The sequence below is a fragment of the Phyllobates terribilis genome, unplaced genomic scaffold (genome assembly GCF_046119375.1).
Source record: "Phyllobates terribilis strain yellow unplaced genomic scaffold, ASM4611937v1 Scaffold_7__3_contigs__length_470593459, whole genome shotgun sequence".
In the NCBI taxonomy this organism is placed as follows: Eukaryota; Metazoa; Chordata; class Amphibia; order Anura; family Dendrobatidae; genus Phyllobates; species Phyllobates terribilis.
In genome coordinates, this window is record NW_027362767.1 from 333,166,118 (window position 1) to 333,182,757 (window position 16,640).

General features: G+C 37.9%; 1 protein-coding gene across 3 annotated transcripts in view; it reads right to left on the reverse strand.

Moving 5' to 3' along the window:
* Nucleotides 1-16,640, reverse strand: part of AFF2 (ALF transcription elongation factor 2) — a 692,736-nt gene that overhangs the window by 228,976 nt on the left and 447,120 nt on the right. For all 3 annotated transcript variants that reach the window (XM_073641227.1, XM_073641226.1, XM_073641228.1), the window contains exon 7: nucleotides 16,233-16,284. In XM_073641227.1, the coding sequence (XP_073497328.1) occupies nucleotides 16,233-16,284 (52 nt within the window). The remainder of the gene's footprint in view (nucleotides 1-16,232; nucleotides 16,285-16,640) is intronic.

Genomic DNA, 16,640 nt, shown 5'->3' on the forward strand with positions numbered 1-16,640 from the left:
ATTACTGAGCTTTACCTTTCCCATAGAGATTACTGTAACCTACTCTTTTGTTTCTATAATGAATGAATTAGCACAGCACAAGAACACAATCTCATCAGCTTTCTATATTCTTTTAATTTAATTTGTGATTTGTTAACTAGTACAAAAAAAAAGAGTAGTCTTTATTTTCTGTGCAGAACACATCATCAAAACTGGAAGAAAATTCAGATCATAATCACGAGATCCAGAATCTGAGAAGGACATTAACAATGTAAATGGCTGATTGGTGTAATTTCCTCACTACTTTCAAATTAGAAATTTAGACTTAACCTCTGTTTTAATCTCAAACGGGAAAATTTAATCAATTAAGTTTGTGGTGAACGTGATGCATTTTTTTTATGGTTTTAAAAGAAGATAAAAAAAAAAGATGCCAGCCCTTCGGCAACAGAAGATTATGGGTAGATTTGAATGATTGCTACTTGAAATACGATTTCCTAATTAGGAGCGAGCTTTAACGGAGCATGATTTCAAAAAGACTGTGACTTAGTCACTAGTTCTTGTGAAAAGGTCACGGATCTGGAAATTACTATAATTAATGGTGCCAGGAAAATGCATGCAACAGCGGAGAACAAACACACAAATAAAGCACTACAATTTGGGAGAATTATTATATATGAGGGTATATTTTTCCTAACATACTATATAGTTGTTTTTTCCTTTAATTACTGGCTTAATGAGTGGCATCAATAGCTCTATCCGCTAAATTAAAGGAATTGTCCAGTCTTATGTAAATAAATCTCAACCAAAACAAAATGGAAAGTTATCAAAGTTTCTAATAGACTGTGTGCCTTCTAACTACTTTTAAAGGAAACCTGTCACATGAAAAAAGTTATTAACCTGCAGATATAGAGTTAATCTTTGGGTTAATAGTGTTCTTAACCTGCCCGACGCCTACACTTAGAGCCCTGCTACCAGGAGGAAATTGACATTATTCCTGCCGGTAACGTTTGGCTTCCAGTCATAGGGGTGGCGCCGGCATGGTTTCAGTCACCACTCAGTGTGTACAGAGCGGCTGCTGTAACCACGCCCCAGGCACTGACTGACAGCAGGCCCTAAGGCCATAATGCTGAGCAAGCTGTTAGTCAGTGTGGGGAGTGTGGTTACAGCTGCTGCTCTACAGACACTGAGCGGTGATTGAACCTGTGCTGGCACCACCCCTATGACTGGAAGGCAAACAGTGACGGGAGGAATAAAGTTCATTTCCTCCAGGCAGTGGGGCTCTAAAGTGCAGGCGCCGGGCAGGTTCAGAACGCCATTAACCTACGGATTAACCACATATCTGCAGGTTAATAGCGTTTTTTTCACGTGACAGGTTCCATTTAAGATCTCTGCTTGCTGTCACTTATTTTTTTATCATATAGTTTTAACATCGAGAGGCTGAAAATCTGTCCTGATTTGGTTAGAATTAATTGTAATGTTTAGGAAATCCTGTATCACCCTCACTGGATCCAATTCCCTCTCCAACTAAACTTTAGGTTCTGTTCACATAGCTATGTGTTAGATAAGCTTCTAGTGCATATGTCGAATATATTAATAAGGGCCTATGCACCCAATGAATGACACAAGAATGTTATTTTAACATATACTGGCCGATTATGCCTCCAGAATTTTTTTCAGTCTGAAATAAAACAAAGTCATACATAATGCCATAAGCATTCTCTAAATTACACTTAAAGGGGTTGAGTGGCTTACAAAAAATATTTCCTAATACTCTAATAGAGCAACCTGAAGTAATAAAGTGTCACTCAATCATGACTTCTAATAGTTACCAAGTCTAGTGAGGTTATAAAAAGAGCATATTTTTTTCCTCTGGAGGACAAGATACTTCTATTCATTACAAGGACAAGCCTAGGGACCATGTTTGTTTCACTTAAAGAGAACCCGTCATCAGTACTTTATACCCAAAATGAGTTACATGTATGTAAAGGCGCTTTAATGCTGAAGAAATCCTTACCTGGCTTAAAGAAATCTGTTTTGCTGAGTTATAGAAATCCATAGTTGAAATTATATGGTAATTAGCTGCAAGTGCAGTGGGGCAGGCACTGCACTTCCAGCTCTCCTTTTCTCAGCCTATTCCCCACCCATTGCCTGCCTCCTATATCTGACTGACAGGTCACTAATGTTTCAGTGACCTATCAGCCAGAGGAAGGAGACAGACAGCAAGCAGAGAAAAGGGAGAGAGGCAGGAGAGCTGTCAGTGCAGTGTCTGCCCCACTGCACTTGCAGCTCATTAACATAACATTTTAACTATGGATTTCTCTAAAATAGCAAAACAGATTTCTACAGGCAAGGTAAGGATTTAATCACAAACAAAAAGAAAATACACCGGCTCACCCTAACTCAGGTGTCCCAAAGCACGGAAATAACGAGGAACCACTCGTTGTATGAATGCATGTAAAAAAGGAAAGAAATTCCAGCTTCTTTAAATGCAGCAGACAATTCTTTATTCCATAAAATCAGATTCCGTAGTTATAACAGGATTAGCAACGCGTTTCGAACGCTCCAACCTGCGTTTTTTATCAGAGCTTTATCAAAGCATTTAATCATTATTAACGCGCCTTTACACATAGTACGTTTCATTCGTTTGGTGTATAAAATCCTGATGACCAGGTTTTCTTTAATGGTGCAAATTCAGTGTAAACCAAATAATCACAGAACAATTACAACCACACATCTATGTGTAAATTCTTATTTCAAAGAAATCCTTTGGAAAAAAAACACAAAGAAGTAATTCTGGTCAACAAAAAAATTTCCAAGAATAATTCTGGTCAACGAAACAAAAATAATTACTCTCATGAAGTAAAAAAAAAAAAAATTTGGTTGAGTAAATGAGTCAATCCTAACTCACTTCATTAGTCCGAAGCAAACAAAGAGATTTCACTCACATGAGCAACTGACATCTTAATCATCTGCCATCTGTCATAAGGTCCACTACTCACTAGCATTTTAAAAAGTTGAACATGCCCTATTCCAAATTTAAGAGCTTGACCCCCTGCAATTCTAGTTAACCAAACTTACTACACTATAGGAATTTGTGGTTCTGTGTAACAGAACGATCAGGAGTTGGTCCTGGCTGTCCACCCTCATTTCCTTATTTTATGACAGCACAAAATTCACACTCAAAATTATTCTTAAGGTATTTAAAGAGGGCAGTAGGTTGGCTCAGTGGTTAACAGTGGAGTCTTGCAGTGCTAGAGTGCTAGGTTCAAATTCCACCAAGGACAACATCTGCAAGGAATTTGTATGTTCTCCTAATGTTTGTGTGGGTTAACTCCTGGCACTCCGGAATCCTCCCACACTCTAAAGACAGATTGATAGATATTGATTAGATTGTGAGCCCCAATGTGGACACTGATGATGATGTCTGTAAAGTGCTGTGGAATTTAGGGCTCTATATAAGCAAGTAAAATAAATTGATCAATACAAAATAGGCCTTAGTCTGCCACATAAGATAAGTTCATTAGCAATTACATCAGACTATGCAAAAATGGACATAGTTGAATGCAGTGATGGAGCATGGGAAAGCCTCAAGTGTGGTTGACCCAAGCATAAATTTTATGGTGGCACAAAATTTAGCCCCTCTCTTGCCCCCAATTTTAATTAATCTTGGAGTAATACAGAGGTGCCAAAGCTGCTTTGTCTGTCGGTTCCAATATAGAGAGCAGTAGTCGAGATGAGTTTTTCATAAGCTTCTGCACTCTGCATAGGTGACAAAGATGACAAAGCTCTTAGTATAATGAAGCGTGCAGCATCCAATGAGGAACTCATATCTGCTGCTGCTCTCTGCATAGACACTGATCCAGATAAAAGAAGCTGAGCAGCTAATAACTCATGTGATTGAACAAATGCTGCACTGCGTGCTTCTGCATCTCTCTTCTCATTTGTAATTTTGTTAGCGGACAGACGGACAAATAACTGCTGAAACAGCTGTTCCAAATTAAAAAAAATGTCCTCTGTACAAACAAACTAACAAAAAAAGACTAACATTATAATAAATATTATGCTTCTATACACTCTTTTCCAACTCTTGATTGGTATTAGGATAAGGGTTAGGGCTAAGGTTAGGGCTAGGGTTAGGTCTATCGCTAGGAAAATTAATTTGTTACATAAATAATACAAACAAATAAAAAAAATTAAATTAAACGCAAAAAAAAATTATAGTAATGTATAACTTTGTTTTTAAACTTTTATGTTTGATTTCAGCAAACAGATTATAAAGCTAGATGGCCACAAGGCAAACTATAATTATATCACTGTCTTTTTTAAAATACAATAAATGTGCTTGGGGGATAAGGGGTTCAATACTGGACTGATGGAAGGGATTCAGGGAGTATTAACAGTCCATGGGTTAGGAGGCCTTACTTGCCTTATGGAAATCCATTTTATACCCCTGATTAAATGCAAAGATCAATCTTTAACATCCAGCAGAACACAAATTGGTTATGCCTAACATAAAGTTCAGATTAAAGCAAGTAAAGATAATAGAGAGTTAACATGACAAATTATATTTGTAACATTATCTGTTGATAGTATTATGTTTCAGCCACAATTATGTCCTGTATATGGGCAGCTTATAGCTATATGGCTCATGAATCAGACAGCTTAATCTACCAACACCATTGATAGCAAATTGGAGACTGGGAAAGAGCAAAATCTTCATTTTTTTGCCCTATCCTGTACAGACCTCAATGAGTAAGGGTCTATTTTATAGACTTCTATATACAAGCGCCTGTCTCTGAGCTCAGAGCACTAGGAAATAAAGACCATGTTAAATCTGGTACAAACTCAGCAGAAAACATTGATGACTAATTTACACACAGATATGAGGGACTTTATTAAGTTGGAATATATGGGTAAAAGACATAATGGATCCAGATCTCAAACTTTATGGTGGTAAACTGGGACTGGACCCCGGAAGACTCTGTTCTCACAAAGTGCTAACATGCTGCAGTGACCGAGATTCTCCCTATCAATTACTAGCAAATTGCCGAAGACAGTCTGGTACGGCTGCTACTCCTGGTAAGATGGCACTCTATGGTAGTTATATGGGCACTTTCCATCATTGCTATATATCTATTTAATATATTTATTTATATATAGTACAGATATTCCAGTAATGCAGATCCAAGCATTTTCAGTAGCCCTTATACTTTCTAATTACTGAGCAGGTAATGGAATAATACCACATTGATGTAACTCTCTTGGTTAAAGGGAATCTGTCACCAGGTTTTTGTAACCTCATCTGAGAGCAGCATAATGTAGGGGCAGATATCCTCATTCCAGTGATGCACCACTTAGATTACTGGGTACAGCAGTTCTGACACAGAGTTCTTAGATGCATCAGAACTGAGAAAGCTGCCCCCGCCCACACCAGGCTCTGTATGTACATTGTCTATAGACAGTAAGCGGCTTATCACAGGAGGGGGCGGAGTCAGACAAGCATGCATGCACTGCTGTAGCTGCTGTAGTCCAGGCAATGATAATCACCAGGCGATAAGTAAACAACAGCACACAGTCTGACATGTGACACATCATCGAAATATGTGTTTTAACCCCTACCTCATGCTGTCCTCAGGTTACATAGCAAAAACCTGCTGACAGATTCCCATTAAGTTACATAGGAGTGTGCTATTAATCCTTTTTTCAGATACAGACTATGGCATCTGGGTAAATACTCCTACCTGCTGCAATAAGAAGTGATGCCCCTGGCTAAAGCAGCTTGTCATATTAATCAGATCGTCGCACTGTGTTATAACATTTTCTTTATTACATTTAAACATAAAAATATATTTATTTCCAGTTCCTTAGACTTAGTGATACCGATTTTGTAACATTACACTAACACGATACTTGACTATTATATTATAGCAGAACTTTTAAAGCAACAAACTCCTACAAGTTTCATTGGAAATATCTTTAGTTTATGGGAAAAAAAATATGCCAATTATTCTATTATGCTTATTCTATGACTTATTCAGTTAATTATTATTTAGATTATATTCTGATATCTTATATTATTTATATTATATATAGTAATTATTACTTATTCTATTAATATTCTTAATTATTCTATTATTCTGTATATAGATGCCGTGCAATGTACTCTGTCAGCCTTGCCAATATCCAAGTTAGCATCCACTTTACCATTTACATTCTATCTGCAAAGCTATATCCAGCCTGAATTTGTTACGTGTCGCACTATTGTCTTTGTGTAGTGGCAATGTTCTGTCTGTTTTTTTACTAGAGACTTTCGATTTACTGATGTGGCTTATGTGGAAAATGACAATAATCCATGCCCCGAGCATTATTACTGTTTTGCACCATGGTCAATGTACAACTGCTTCAAAAGTTTGACTTTTTGACTGTCAAGTTTATGATAATGTAGTCTATTAATGTAATCTATTAATGTGTTATAATGTCAAATTATATGCGATCACTTATTCAGTCTAGTCTTAGAGATGCTGATATAACCATCCTAAGACACATTCAGAATCATTTCTCATCTGTCTACTAGGGTCAAAATCATATCACTGGTTATTGAAACTGTTAATTAACACTGCGGTAAAAGCCATAGACCTACCCTGATTATATTTTTTATAGCGATGACTGATTGGAAAGTCAATGATAACATCAATAAGACCAAAACATCCACCTCATGTGTTGACAAGTTGGGTTTTGGAGGGTTTGGAGGCCCCATCTCAGGAGAAAATGAATAAGCAGTTTTTGCAACCTTTGAATTTTTTTTTTACATTTTATCTGTACAAATGGTTAAAATCAATACTTATTATGGTTCGGATATCAAATCCCATCACGCCGATAAAACAAAGTGTTCAGTTACATTTAGTGAAATGATAGGTAAAGATGTTTAACTTAACACACACTTTTTCAATTAGGCACTGTTCACTGACTGACCTCACCGAGGAGTTCACCGCTGCGGACCGTGTTACATTTCATAAAGCTTCAATGAGAACTTCATTTTCCAAGTTCCAATTACTGTACTGTGCCGTGGTCACTTAAAGAGTGGAAAAAATACAACCTAAACCTGTCTATTCCATTTAAAATTAATTTATTTTCAGAATACTTTGACATACAACAGTTTCCTACAATGAATTACAAAACTTTGTGTTGTAACTAATCATGTGAAAGAATAAAGTAAAATAAAGTAACATATAAAATCAAGAGCTCTGTGATATTTAGGTAATGATTGGCACTAGAAAATCAGGCTTATAGATTTATTATTTATTGTGGCCAATTGGCTACTGACCAGAGATCTTATACACACTGCTATAGGCTCGTTATGTCTGATTTTATGGTGCAAAAGGTTAATGTTTATTGAGTCATACAAAATTTCTAAAAAATAAATTTGTATCACGGACACGTACCCTGAGACTTTGTGTGGTGACTTGGTTGTCCCAGAGATCATCATTTTTTATTAAATCCACTCCTTTAGGACTTGGGCACATAAGCAAATTAATACGAAAGAAGAACTATGCTCCTATAAAAGCTCCCATATACATTAGACGATATCGGTGGAATTGGCCAACAGATTAATGTGTATGGGGGTCTTCTGCTTCTTCCCCAACAAATGAGTGAGGGGAAAGAATAGCTCAGCCATTAGGATGTCAATAATAAGCCACCACCAATAAGTCAATGCCAGAGGAGTTTGGCAGCAGCTCTCTCGGCCGACAGCCAGCTCCAGAGGATAAAGCAAGCTTTGTGCTTAGGTTTTGCAATAAATCATTTCCTACATGTTCCTTAAATGGAATTGAATTAATATGGATGTCAAGATATACTGTGCTTTTAAGGGACCTGTGTGGGTGTGAGTCATGCCCTGTTACAGAAGGTTGTGGCCACTATCTCAATGTAATTCACATGCTTAGTTATTAAAAGCTGTTTGGCAACAGGGTGGATCACCTGGGCACTGACGTAATCATAGGTTGGGCTTTTTTGATGTACCCTTAGGTATGACCGTGTAAGTTTTAGGTAATTTTGGAATCATTTTATTTTAAACAGAGGAGAACTGTATAGGGTAGAAATATATGACAGTGGAGCAAAAAATTCACTGGACCCTCGTCCGGCTCGAGAGGTAGACCATGGACCAGACTAGGGATGTCATGATGTGTGTTGTGTAAATCTAGAAGTGGGAGGCAGAGCACACAATAGCGTGATACCCTATGGAGGGAGAGTAGGAGAGTGCTGGTTACGCTCATCTGGTGGAGTTGTGACAGGCACAGCTCCTAAGTAGGCATAAAGAAAAAAGCTGCTGCCCCATGGCTGGTGGATAAATCCTCCAGGAGATATTTGATCCAGTTGGATGAACACGTAGGAAGGCTCAGCTGCTGGAGTAAATCAATTCTTCAGAAATGATGATGAGAAAAGTTTTTTTTTTTATTCACAACGCATTTCAAAGCCGTACTGGCGTCTTTATCAAGTGAAAAAAAAAAAAGTTGTGTGTTGTGCCATGATATCATTATATCACCGGCCCTAGTCAGAAGAGGTCAGAGCATGCCGGCATTCAAGTGCGGTCAAAGGAAGTCTTCACAGCCCTAGTCTGGCTGCCATAGAGTATTCAATAGGAAGTTTCTCAATTGGTGCATATCTATAGGGGCAAAGTAGTATGTAGTAATAAGCACCTACTGAAATGACTTATAGGCTGAATCGCTAATCATAGAAATATAATGAAGGAAAACCACGACCACAACAACCAAAGTATAACATCATAAAATATAGCTTTTATTGTATATATTAAAATACATAGGACAAACAGTATCTGGCAGTGAACAAGTGCAGGAAAACACATATGACTAAAAAGAGATTCATCTCACTGAAGGGACGATACGGTCCACTAAGTATAGAGTCCAAGACAGCACAGCTCAAAATAGTCAAACCTTCCGATAGCTATTCATGTGAATGGTTCCTAGGTATTTATGGCATAGTTCCCCCAACAGAGAAATACATATGAAAAAAGGGAAACACACATATAGCAAATCATGAATCATCCATATGGTGACACAAAAGAGATCACCATGTGGTCCTAGAGTTACACAAATAGGGGGCTATGCCAGTGGGACACAATATGAACGGCCATGTAATCACATTATTAAACCACCATGTGGACATAGAATACCTGGGCCAGATGCTGGGCTGTCCAGGAGCTCACACAGGAACCGCGTGTCCACCCCTGCCATAGAGTATTGATGTGGACGCTGGATCAGTGTTGCCATTTTTTTTTTTTAGCTCAACTCTAATCACCTGTATTTTATGAAATTCCAAAATATGCATCAAAAGCCCCAAATCGGAAGCATATAACAATACGTTTAGAACTACAGAAATTAGTAGGAGGAAATGTAGTCATGTCATAAGGATGGACTTAATGGGTGTTGATGTCTTAAAAAAACCTTTAAGATTTAACCTGGTCTCAGCCTCTCTGAATGAGATACACTTTCAAAAGTCCTCATGAAACACCATTGCCCACTTTGCATAATTAGAATGTGAACACATAAAGCTCTTCCCTTGGAGACTTCACAAGAAGTACCAAAGAAGGGTCTTGGGAACATCCTAAGGTTAAAAAAAGTCTCTAGTTTGCATAATAAGCTGCGTATGCTCAGCGGAGTATGTGAAAATGAACATTTTAAAAGAAAACAGGCAGAAGAGATTCTATAAGGCAAAGTTTAAGAAACCGGGATTATTGTGCTTTAATGGGCTAAGAATGACGCTTTATAGGTAAACAGGCACTTCCGACAGGCTGCAATTCAATCCAACACTGGAAGACTGCTCCTTAGGCAAAATCTGAAAACAGACATCTATGATAGAGCAAAATGAAAATAAAATACATGTTCTGTCTACACATAATTGGGCAAATTTATTATTCTCTGTGCGCCTTGACTTTGCCGGAAAATGAGACAATTTTCTTTGCAGAAATATGGCACAAATGTTTACATCTGCAGTAGTTTTTGGCCAAATTTATTCCATATCTGGCACACAAGTTGAATTGAGAAAAATCAAAAAGCCATTTTTCATTTCCCTGACTTGCCCAAAACAATAAAATGTGATCAAAATGTCTTATGTACCCCAAAATAGTATCAAAAAAACGTTGGCGCCCAAAAAACAAACCCTCACCCAGCTCCATGGACAGAAAAAAAAGAAGAATCACAGAAAATGGTGAAGCAATTTTTTTTTTTACGAGGTTTTGATTTTTTTTAACCATGAAAATATATATGAAAAAATCTTATAAGTTTGGTATTGACTTAATTGTATTTACTTGGGCAATCCCATTGCTAGGTAATTTTTACCGTTGAATGAATGCCATAAAAACATTTTCCCTGCAGTGACATATCAGGTAAGAGACAGTACAACACCTTTGCAAGTGAAAGGTCAGCCATGTTACATATGTTTGCCTTGAATCCACCAGTGAGGCAGATACTATATGCTGCATCTCTCTGGCTAGTATAGGATATATACTGTTGTGGAGAGGGGGAAGGGTGAGAATGGCTGAAGTTATTATGTATTAATGAGCTAACTACTTTATATGGTTACTGTCATTTCAGCAAACTTTGCATATATAAGATACTATGTAAGTACCATATCTCCTCCCTACCTTCTGAACTCATTATCCACTTTGAAAAAATAAATTAAATCCATTTTGGTCAAAGTAAAATGGACATTCAGCATAGTGAAGTTTCAATTTACAGAGTATATTGTAGTTTATGGAGAGGAGGAGAAGGAATGAGGAGTACTCAGCACAGCGAGAGAATAGGAAGAAACAGGTAAATGAAGCTGCAGCTTTTAGGAAATGTATTTTGCTTCAGTTCTGGATTCACATACACACAGCTCAGTACTACTGTATAACATCCTTCTTGCTGCTGCTTCTGTCTGTGTGCTGTAGAGAACAAAAATCAGGGATCCCCCTCTGTCTGTGCTGTGCTGCTGTCACGGATGTGTCAGATGTGACAGACAGTCGCCCTGCAGTTGGTTGCAGAAGATCCCTTCGTTTGGCATTACAGACACCTTCTTAGCTGTTTCACTCTAGGACCCAGTGGCTACCTCCTTCCTGCTAATTGACACCCTGACTTGGGTATTTAAATAGTTTCACTTTGCAGCAGGAAGGTGACGGTGATACTCACATGTTTCCTTGTGAGTGCTTGGAGCTCTCAGACTGCTATCTTCCTCTGTAGTGCTGGGAGGACACTTGGAGTTATCTCTCTGAAGTCGGGAAAAGCTAAGCTACTTTCCCCTGTGTTTGTCTCCCTTGTTGTCTTTAGTTGTTAGTGGGGATTGACTAGTGCTCATCCCCCCTTCCCTATCCAGGGCCAAGCGCAAGGGAAATACAGGGTTTAGGTTTGCGTGCGGTGATTGGTGAGGAACCAATATAGGGACGTTAGTAGAGACACGGTGATATCAGATCAGCCTAAGAGGTCTCCAATTCCCCCCTTTCCCTAGAGTCTGGGCTCCCTTTCCCCCTTCCCTTTGTGTTGCACTTAGTCTTTCACACACCTTACGTGACAGCTGCATATAGGAAGCATCATAGCAGCTAGTTTCTTACCACCAGGTTGGTGACAACTAAAAATTGGAGACTGCAGAGGGGAAAACATGAACAATATTCATATAATGGCCAGAAATACTGTTATTCCTCATGCATACACACAGGACAGCTTATTCTAAAACTTAACCTGAAACAACAGGTACGCTTTAAAGATTCGCCATAAACCTGCATTATTGTACAGAGGAGCTGTAAAGTATACAGTGCAGCCACATGTAATACTTTCTACAATCATCATCATCTTCATCCGCAGTATTTTCATCCAACCATGCAGTATTCAGATACAATTCTTTGTGGTATTATTTGCCTTCACGTTCTATTTGATTTACATAGGCAGTGTGCAGGAATTGTTATATATTTTCTTGTCTGTGAAGCTGTAATACAACAGATCATCATTTCCCAGCCAATAAAATTCACTTCATTGTTGCTGGGATTTTTCATGTGTGAAATCTATCATCATCACCCATTACGAGAGGACTTGTCATTTGACCAGAGATCTGATAATGCTGCAATCAGGTAGAACTTCATGTAGTGGATAATACTGTGCAGACACACACAAGGGTTTCATATTTTCTAGCCAAGAATAGGGAAAATATACACTCCTTTGTACATACATAATTTTCATCCAGTGTCAAGCAAGACAGGAAATATTATATTCAGCTATTTTTTCTATCTACGTTTACATAGTTAGCAACTACCTTTAAGGTTCTTGTCCCATCTCATCCACAGGATATGTCCTAAATGTCTAACAGATATGGTCCCCATCCTTGGAACCAGCATCTATTATGAGAACATGACCCAGCTTGTGCCTCCTAGAATGAAGAGGTGACAGTACACGCGCTGATCTCTCCATTCTCTTCTATGAAAATTCCCAAAATAGCCAAGCTAGTCTGCTCTGTTACTCTTGGAATTCCTATAACAGTCATTCGAGGGATTTTCTCATGCCCAGCGACATCGGTGTGAGACAGGTCCTTATTCTCCAAATAGGAGCCAGGGTTGCCAACTTAACTTTTTATTTTTTTCTGGACAGCTTATCAAAAAATCTTAGACAGACAATATTTTTTACAAATGCATTGGAAAACCATAATAAATCATTAGGATTATCAGCGATACAGGTCTACAGCCCATAATTTTGATATGAAGACATCAGCTGTATTTATTGTGAATTGTCAAATGATGATAATTACAGTCAAAATAATCTGTATGAGTTCAGCTCAAAAAAATCATGGACGCTTTACATTTTTTTACGGACAGGGCAAAAAAGTGCCCTAATTTTACGGACTGTCCTGGAATTTCTGGATAGATGGCAAGCCTGATACGTGCGGGTGTAAGAGATAGACACCAAATCTATCAAATATAGCATGATCTGTGGATATGAAATAAATGTTAGAAATGAGAAGGTCCCCAATTCTTTCACTGTGGTTTCTCAACTGCAACCTTCCAATGTATTTTGTATGCTACAGGCTTCAAACACCAGAGAAAATAGCAAACTGGCCGCATGTTGATAGACTATACAGGAGAAGTTGGCCAAAAAAGCCCCCTTTTCTGCATAACTGTCCAATAGTTGTATGACGCTGTGACGCACAGACTCCTTGCAAAAGCTATCTGCTACATTTCAGAGATCCTAGCATCAACAGTATGATGTACTGAGAAGAATTGAGCAAATCACCCAAAATTTGAATGAGTCTATTTCCATGTTTTTTTTCCGGGAAATTAGATTTGCTGAGAAATTTTTCAGACCCCGGAGTATAATAAACATAATATATAAAAAGTAAAAAAAAATCCTCATACTCACCCCACCACTCATTTCTTTGGCTCCTCACTGTCACCTCTTCGGTACACGTTGCATCTTCTTATACCTGCCACTCATGCGGAAATTCCTGAGCCTCTCACAGTGAGCCGGGACTTACAGTTCTCATGAGGCCCGGAAAGTTTTGGCATAAGCTGGTGAAACCTTATGACATCACGGCGTGCACAGTGACCTTACACCCACTCGCGCAGAACCGGATTTCAGAGCGAGTGCCGAGGATCCGAAGATGTGAAGAGGAATGGACAGGTGATGGTGAAAACAAGGGGTGCCGGAGAGGTGAGCGGGATAGTGAGTATAAAGATTTTTTTTTACCTTTTGGTGGCCCTTTATGATTCAGAAAAGTGACAGCCACTTGCTGAATCCTCATGGAAGCAAATTACCAAAAATACACATTTTGTCAAATGCAGATTTTTGTAAAATTTAAGTAGAACTCAATTACTTTCAAATGTATTCGCTCATCTCTAGAACAGAATGTATGCAGAAGATGGGCAGAGAAGAAGGTAAAATAAATATGAAGGGTAAGAGTAATGGGACCATTGGCGATCAGCTAATCAATGGGGCTGTGTCAAGAGTAGTTAGGGTGGTCCACTTAGGACAAGACCTTTCACTCTCTGTTTTGCTGTGACTGACAATTTTGCTACTTATTTTAGCTTAATTTTAAAGGAATATGTAAAGGAAGAAAATATGTGACAGCACAGAGCAGAAATATACAATATCAGCACTTGGCATAATGAAAATCTCACAAATTCTACACATGTAGAAATAAAGTGCATAAAACAGCAGGAATAAATGACAAGACTCTGCAAATGATACTGTAATCAGCTGTGGCGTATCTCTGCTCCCTCTTAATAATTAAGATTAGCAGACTAGATATATCAGTTGGTAATTATCTGGAACCACAACGTGTGTTTCCAAGGATTAGAGATTATTCGGCTAGTGGTCACATCCTATTACACAGTCTATTCATTCCGCATGTATACCTTCTATGGCTAAGAAACTCACGCCCGGAAAAGTATACAAAAATAGTACAAAAAAAATTGACAACAAAGACTAAAAAAAAATTTGGCATATTTTTCACAAAATTTACACCGATATTTCATAGTAAATTTGATGGAACTTGCTAGACATGTCAGATATGCCTCTTCACCTCAAGGCTGGTATATATGTATGCCAGTGCTTTAAGTTTGATGCAATTTATGTCTTTTGGGGGGGAAAGGCTCATCTTTATTAAACTTTAAGTGCTAGATCAGATGAGTAAATTATATAGAACATGTGTTGTTTGTGTTAAATTCAGATAACATAAGGACAGTGCATTGACGAATATAATTCAATAGGGATATTCAGATGACATTTTTTCACAATGACCGAGTGTTCATGAAAAAAATTGCAGCTTGCACTGCTATCTTCCGTATTTCAGATGAGACTCACCTATTCAAGTCTATGGGTGAGCAAAAAAATCTAAGTCCATATGAATCATCCGTATTGCATCAGATCTTACGGATACATTGCAATTATATACATAGCAAACTGTATTTGGTCATGTATATTTTAAACTGCTGATGTATTAAAACAGATACAATATGGATATTAATAAATGGACACACAGATGACACAGATGCCACACAGATGACAATCGCCCATTTTTCTGAATGAAAATTGGCAAATTTTCAAACAGCTGCATGAACCTGGCCTTAAGATCAGTAAAAAATAAAAGAAACATGTTTATAAATGTGTGCATTATTTCGTTACAATAGTTACAATATTTCTAGTACAATTATTCACAAAAGCCCTTTTTTCTCAATTGTGATTTAGAAGGGGTGGGATGTATTATTGGATTCAGCAAGGAGAGAATATACTACATTGAAGTATAATTTTGAATTGCATCATATAAAACCAACCTGGAGTATAAAGCCAACTGATGACCAATAAATAACAAAACAGCGTAATAAAGTGCTAGTGCTCAGTATAACCAGTGCTCAGGATAAAAATTTGTTTGATCTCACCAATGTTCAAGGTTATTCAATCCACCGCAGGCTTGAAAACTAAGAGCAGAGAAAAAACATGATAAGGGGGAGAAAATGGGGAAGGGGTGGGGTTGTTTTCCTCTATCTTCCCCTGTCATGCCCCTGCATTGCTCCTGTCCTGAGTGTAGACCTGTTAGACGTTACCCACAAATAAATATGTAGCCTCCCCAATTCTCTTATATGGGTGCTGACAAAACCTGTCAAACCCAACACTGATCTCCTTGCCACTGCAAGGGGGAAACACGTAGGAAGGATACATATTTATTTGTGGGTAACATCTAGCAGGTCTATGCTTGGGGAGCAATGCAGGGAAACGATAGGGGATGATAGAGGAAAACAACCCCCCCCCCCTTTCATGTTTTTTCTCTGCTCCTGCTTTACAAGCCTGCGGTCATAGAATAACCTTGAACATTGGTGAGATCAAACCAATTTTTATTTTGAGCACTGGTTATACTGAGCACTAGCACTTTATTACACTGTTTTGCTATTTGCTGGTCATCAGTTGGCTTTATATTCCAGGTTGGATTTACATGATATAATTAAAAGTAATATTTTAATGTAGTATATTCTCTCCTTGCTGAATCCTATTGCTCCTACTGAGAGGTTCCATATAGGTCGGTTACATTTACTGTACCGTCGTTGATTTTCTTTCTCTGGAATGTATTATTGTCAACATATTTTGTTATTTTGGAAATGTGGTCCATAAGAAAACAGACATATTAATAAAACTCTTGGATCAAATTCCACCTTGCCAGAAAAAAAAGCGACAACTCTTTTGCATGAACCAACATTTACTATGATAATCAAGTAAGTAACTTACGACTTTTGTGGGACAGATTTCACAGCAGGTTTGTTAGCGACTTCACATCGTTCTATGGAAAAAAAAAGAGAAAAAAAACATATTATTATAAATATCTAGATATCTAGATTTCCCAACACTTCATGTATATGTGGCAATGCAGAAACAGCAATTTTTCTTAATATAGGAAAATTCATAATTGCCAAATACTTTATATATAATCTTCACAAACAGAAATGATCTCAGTGTATGACAAGCGTAAAGCGTAGGGACATCAAATGCCTTAGTTCTGCCTTGTGATTCCGTAAACAGATTATAAACTCCATTGTAGAACTTTATCAGGCTACCAGGTCACACTTAACGTCATCCTGACTTGCCAAGAGTAAATCAATGCAACAATCAATAGGGCCTTTTAGACTCTGGGCTCGT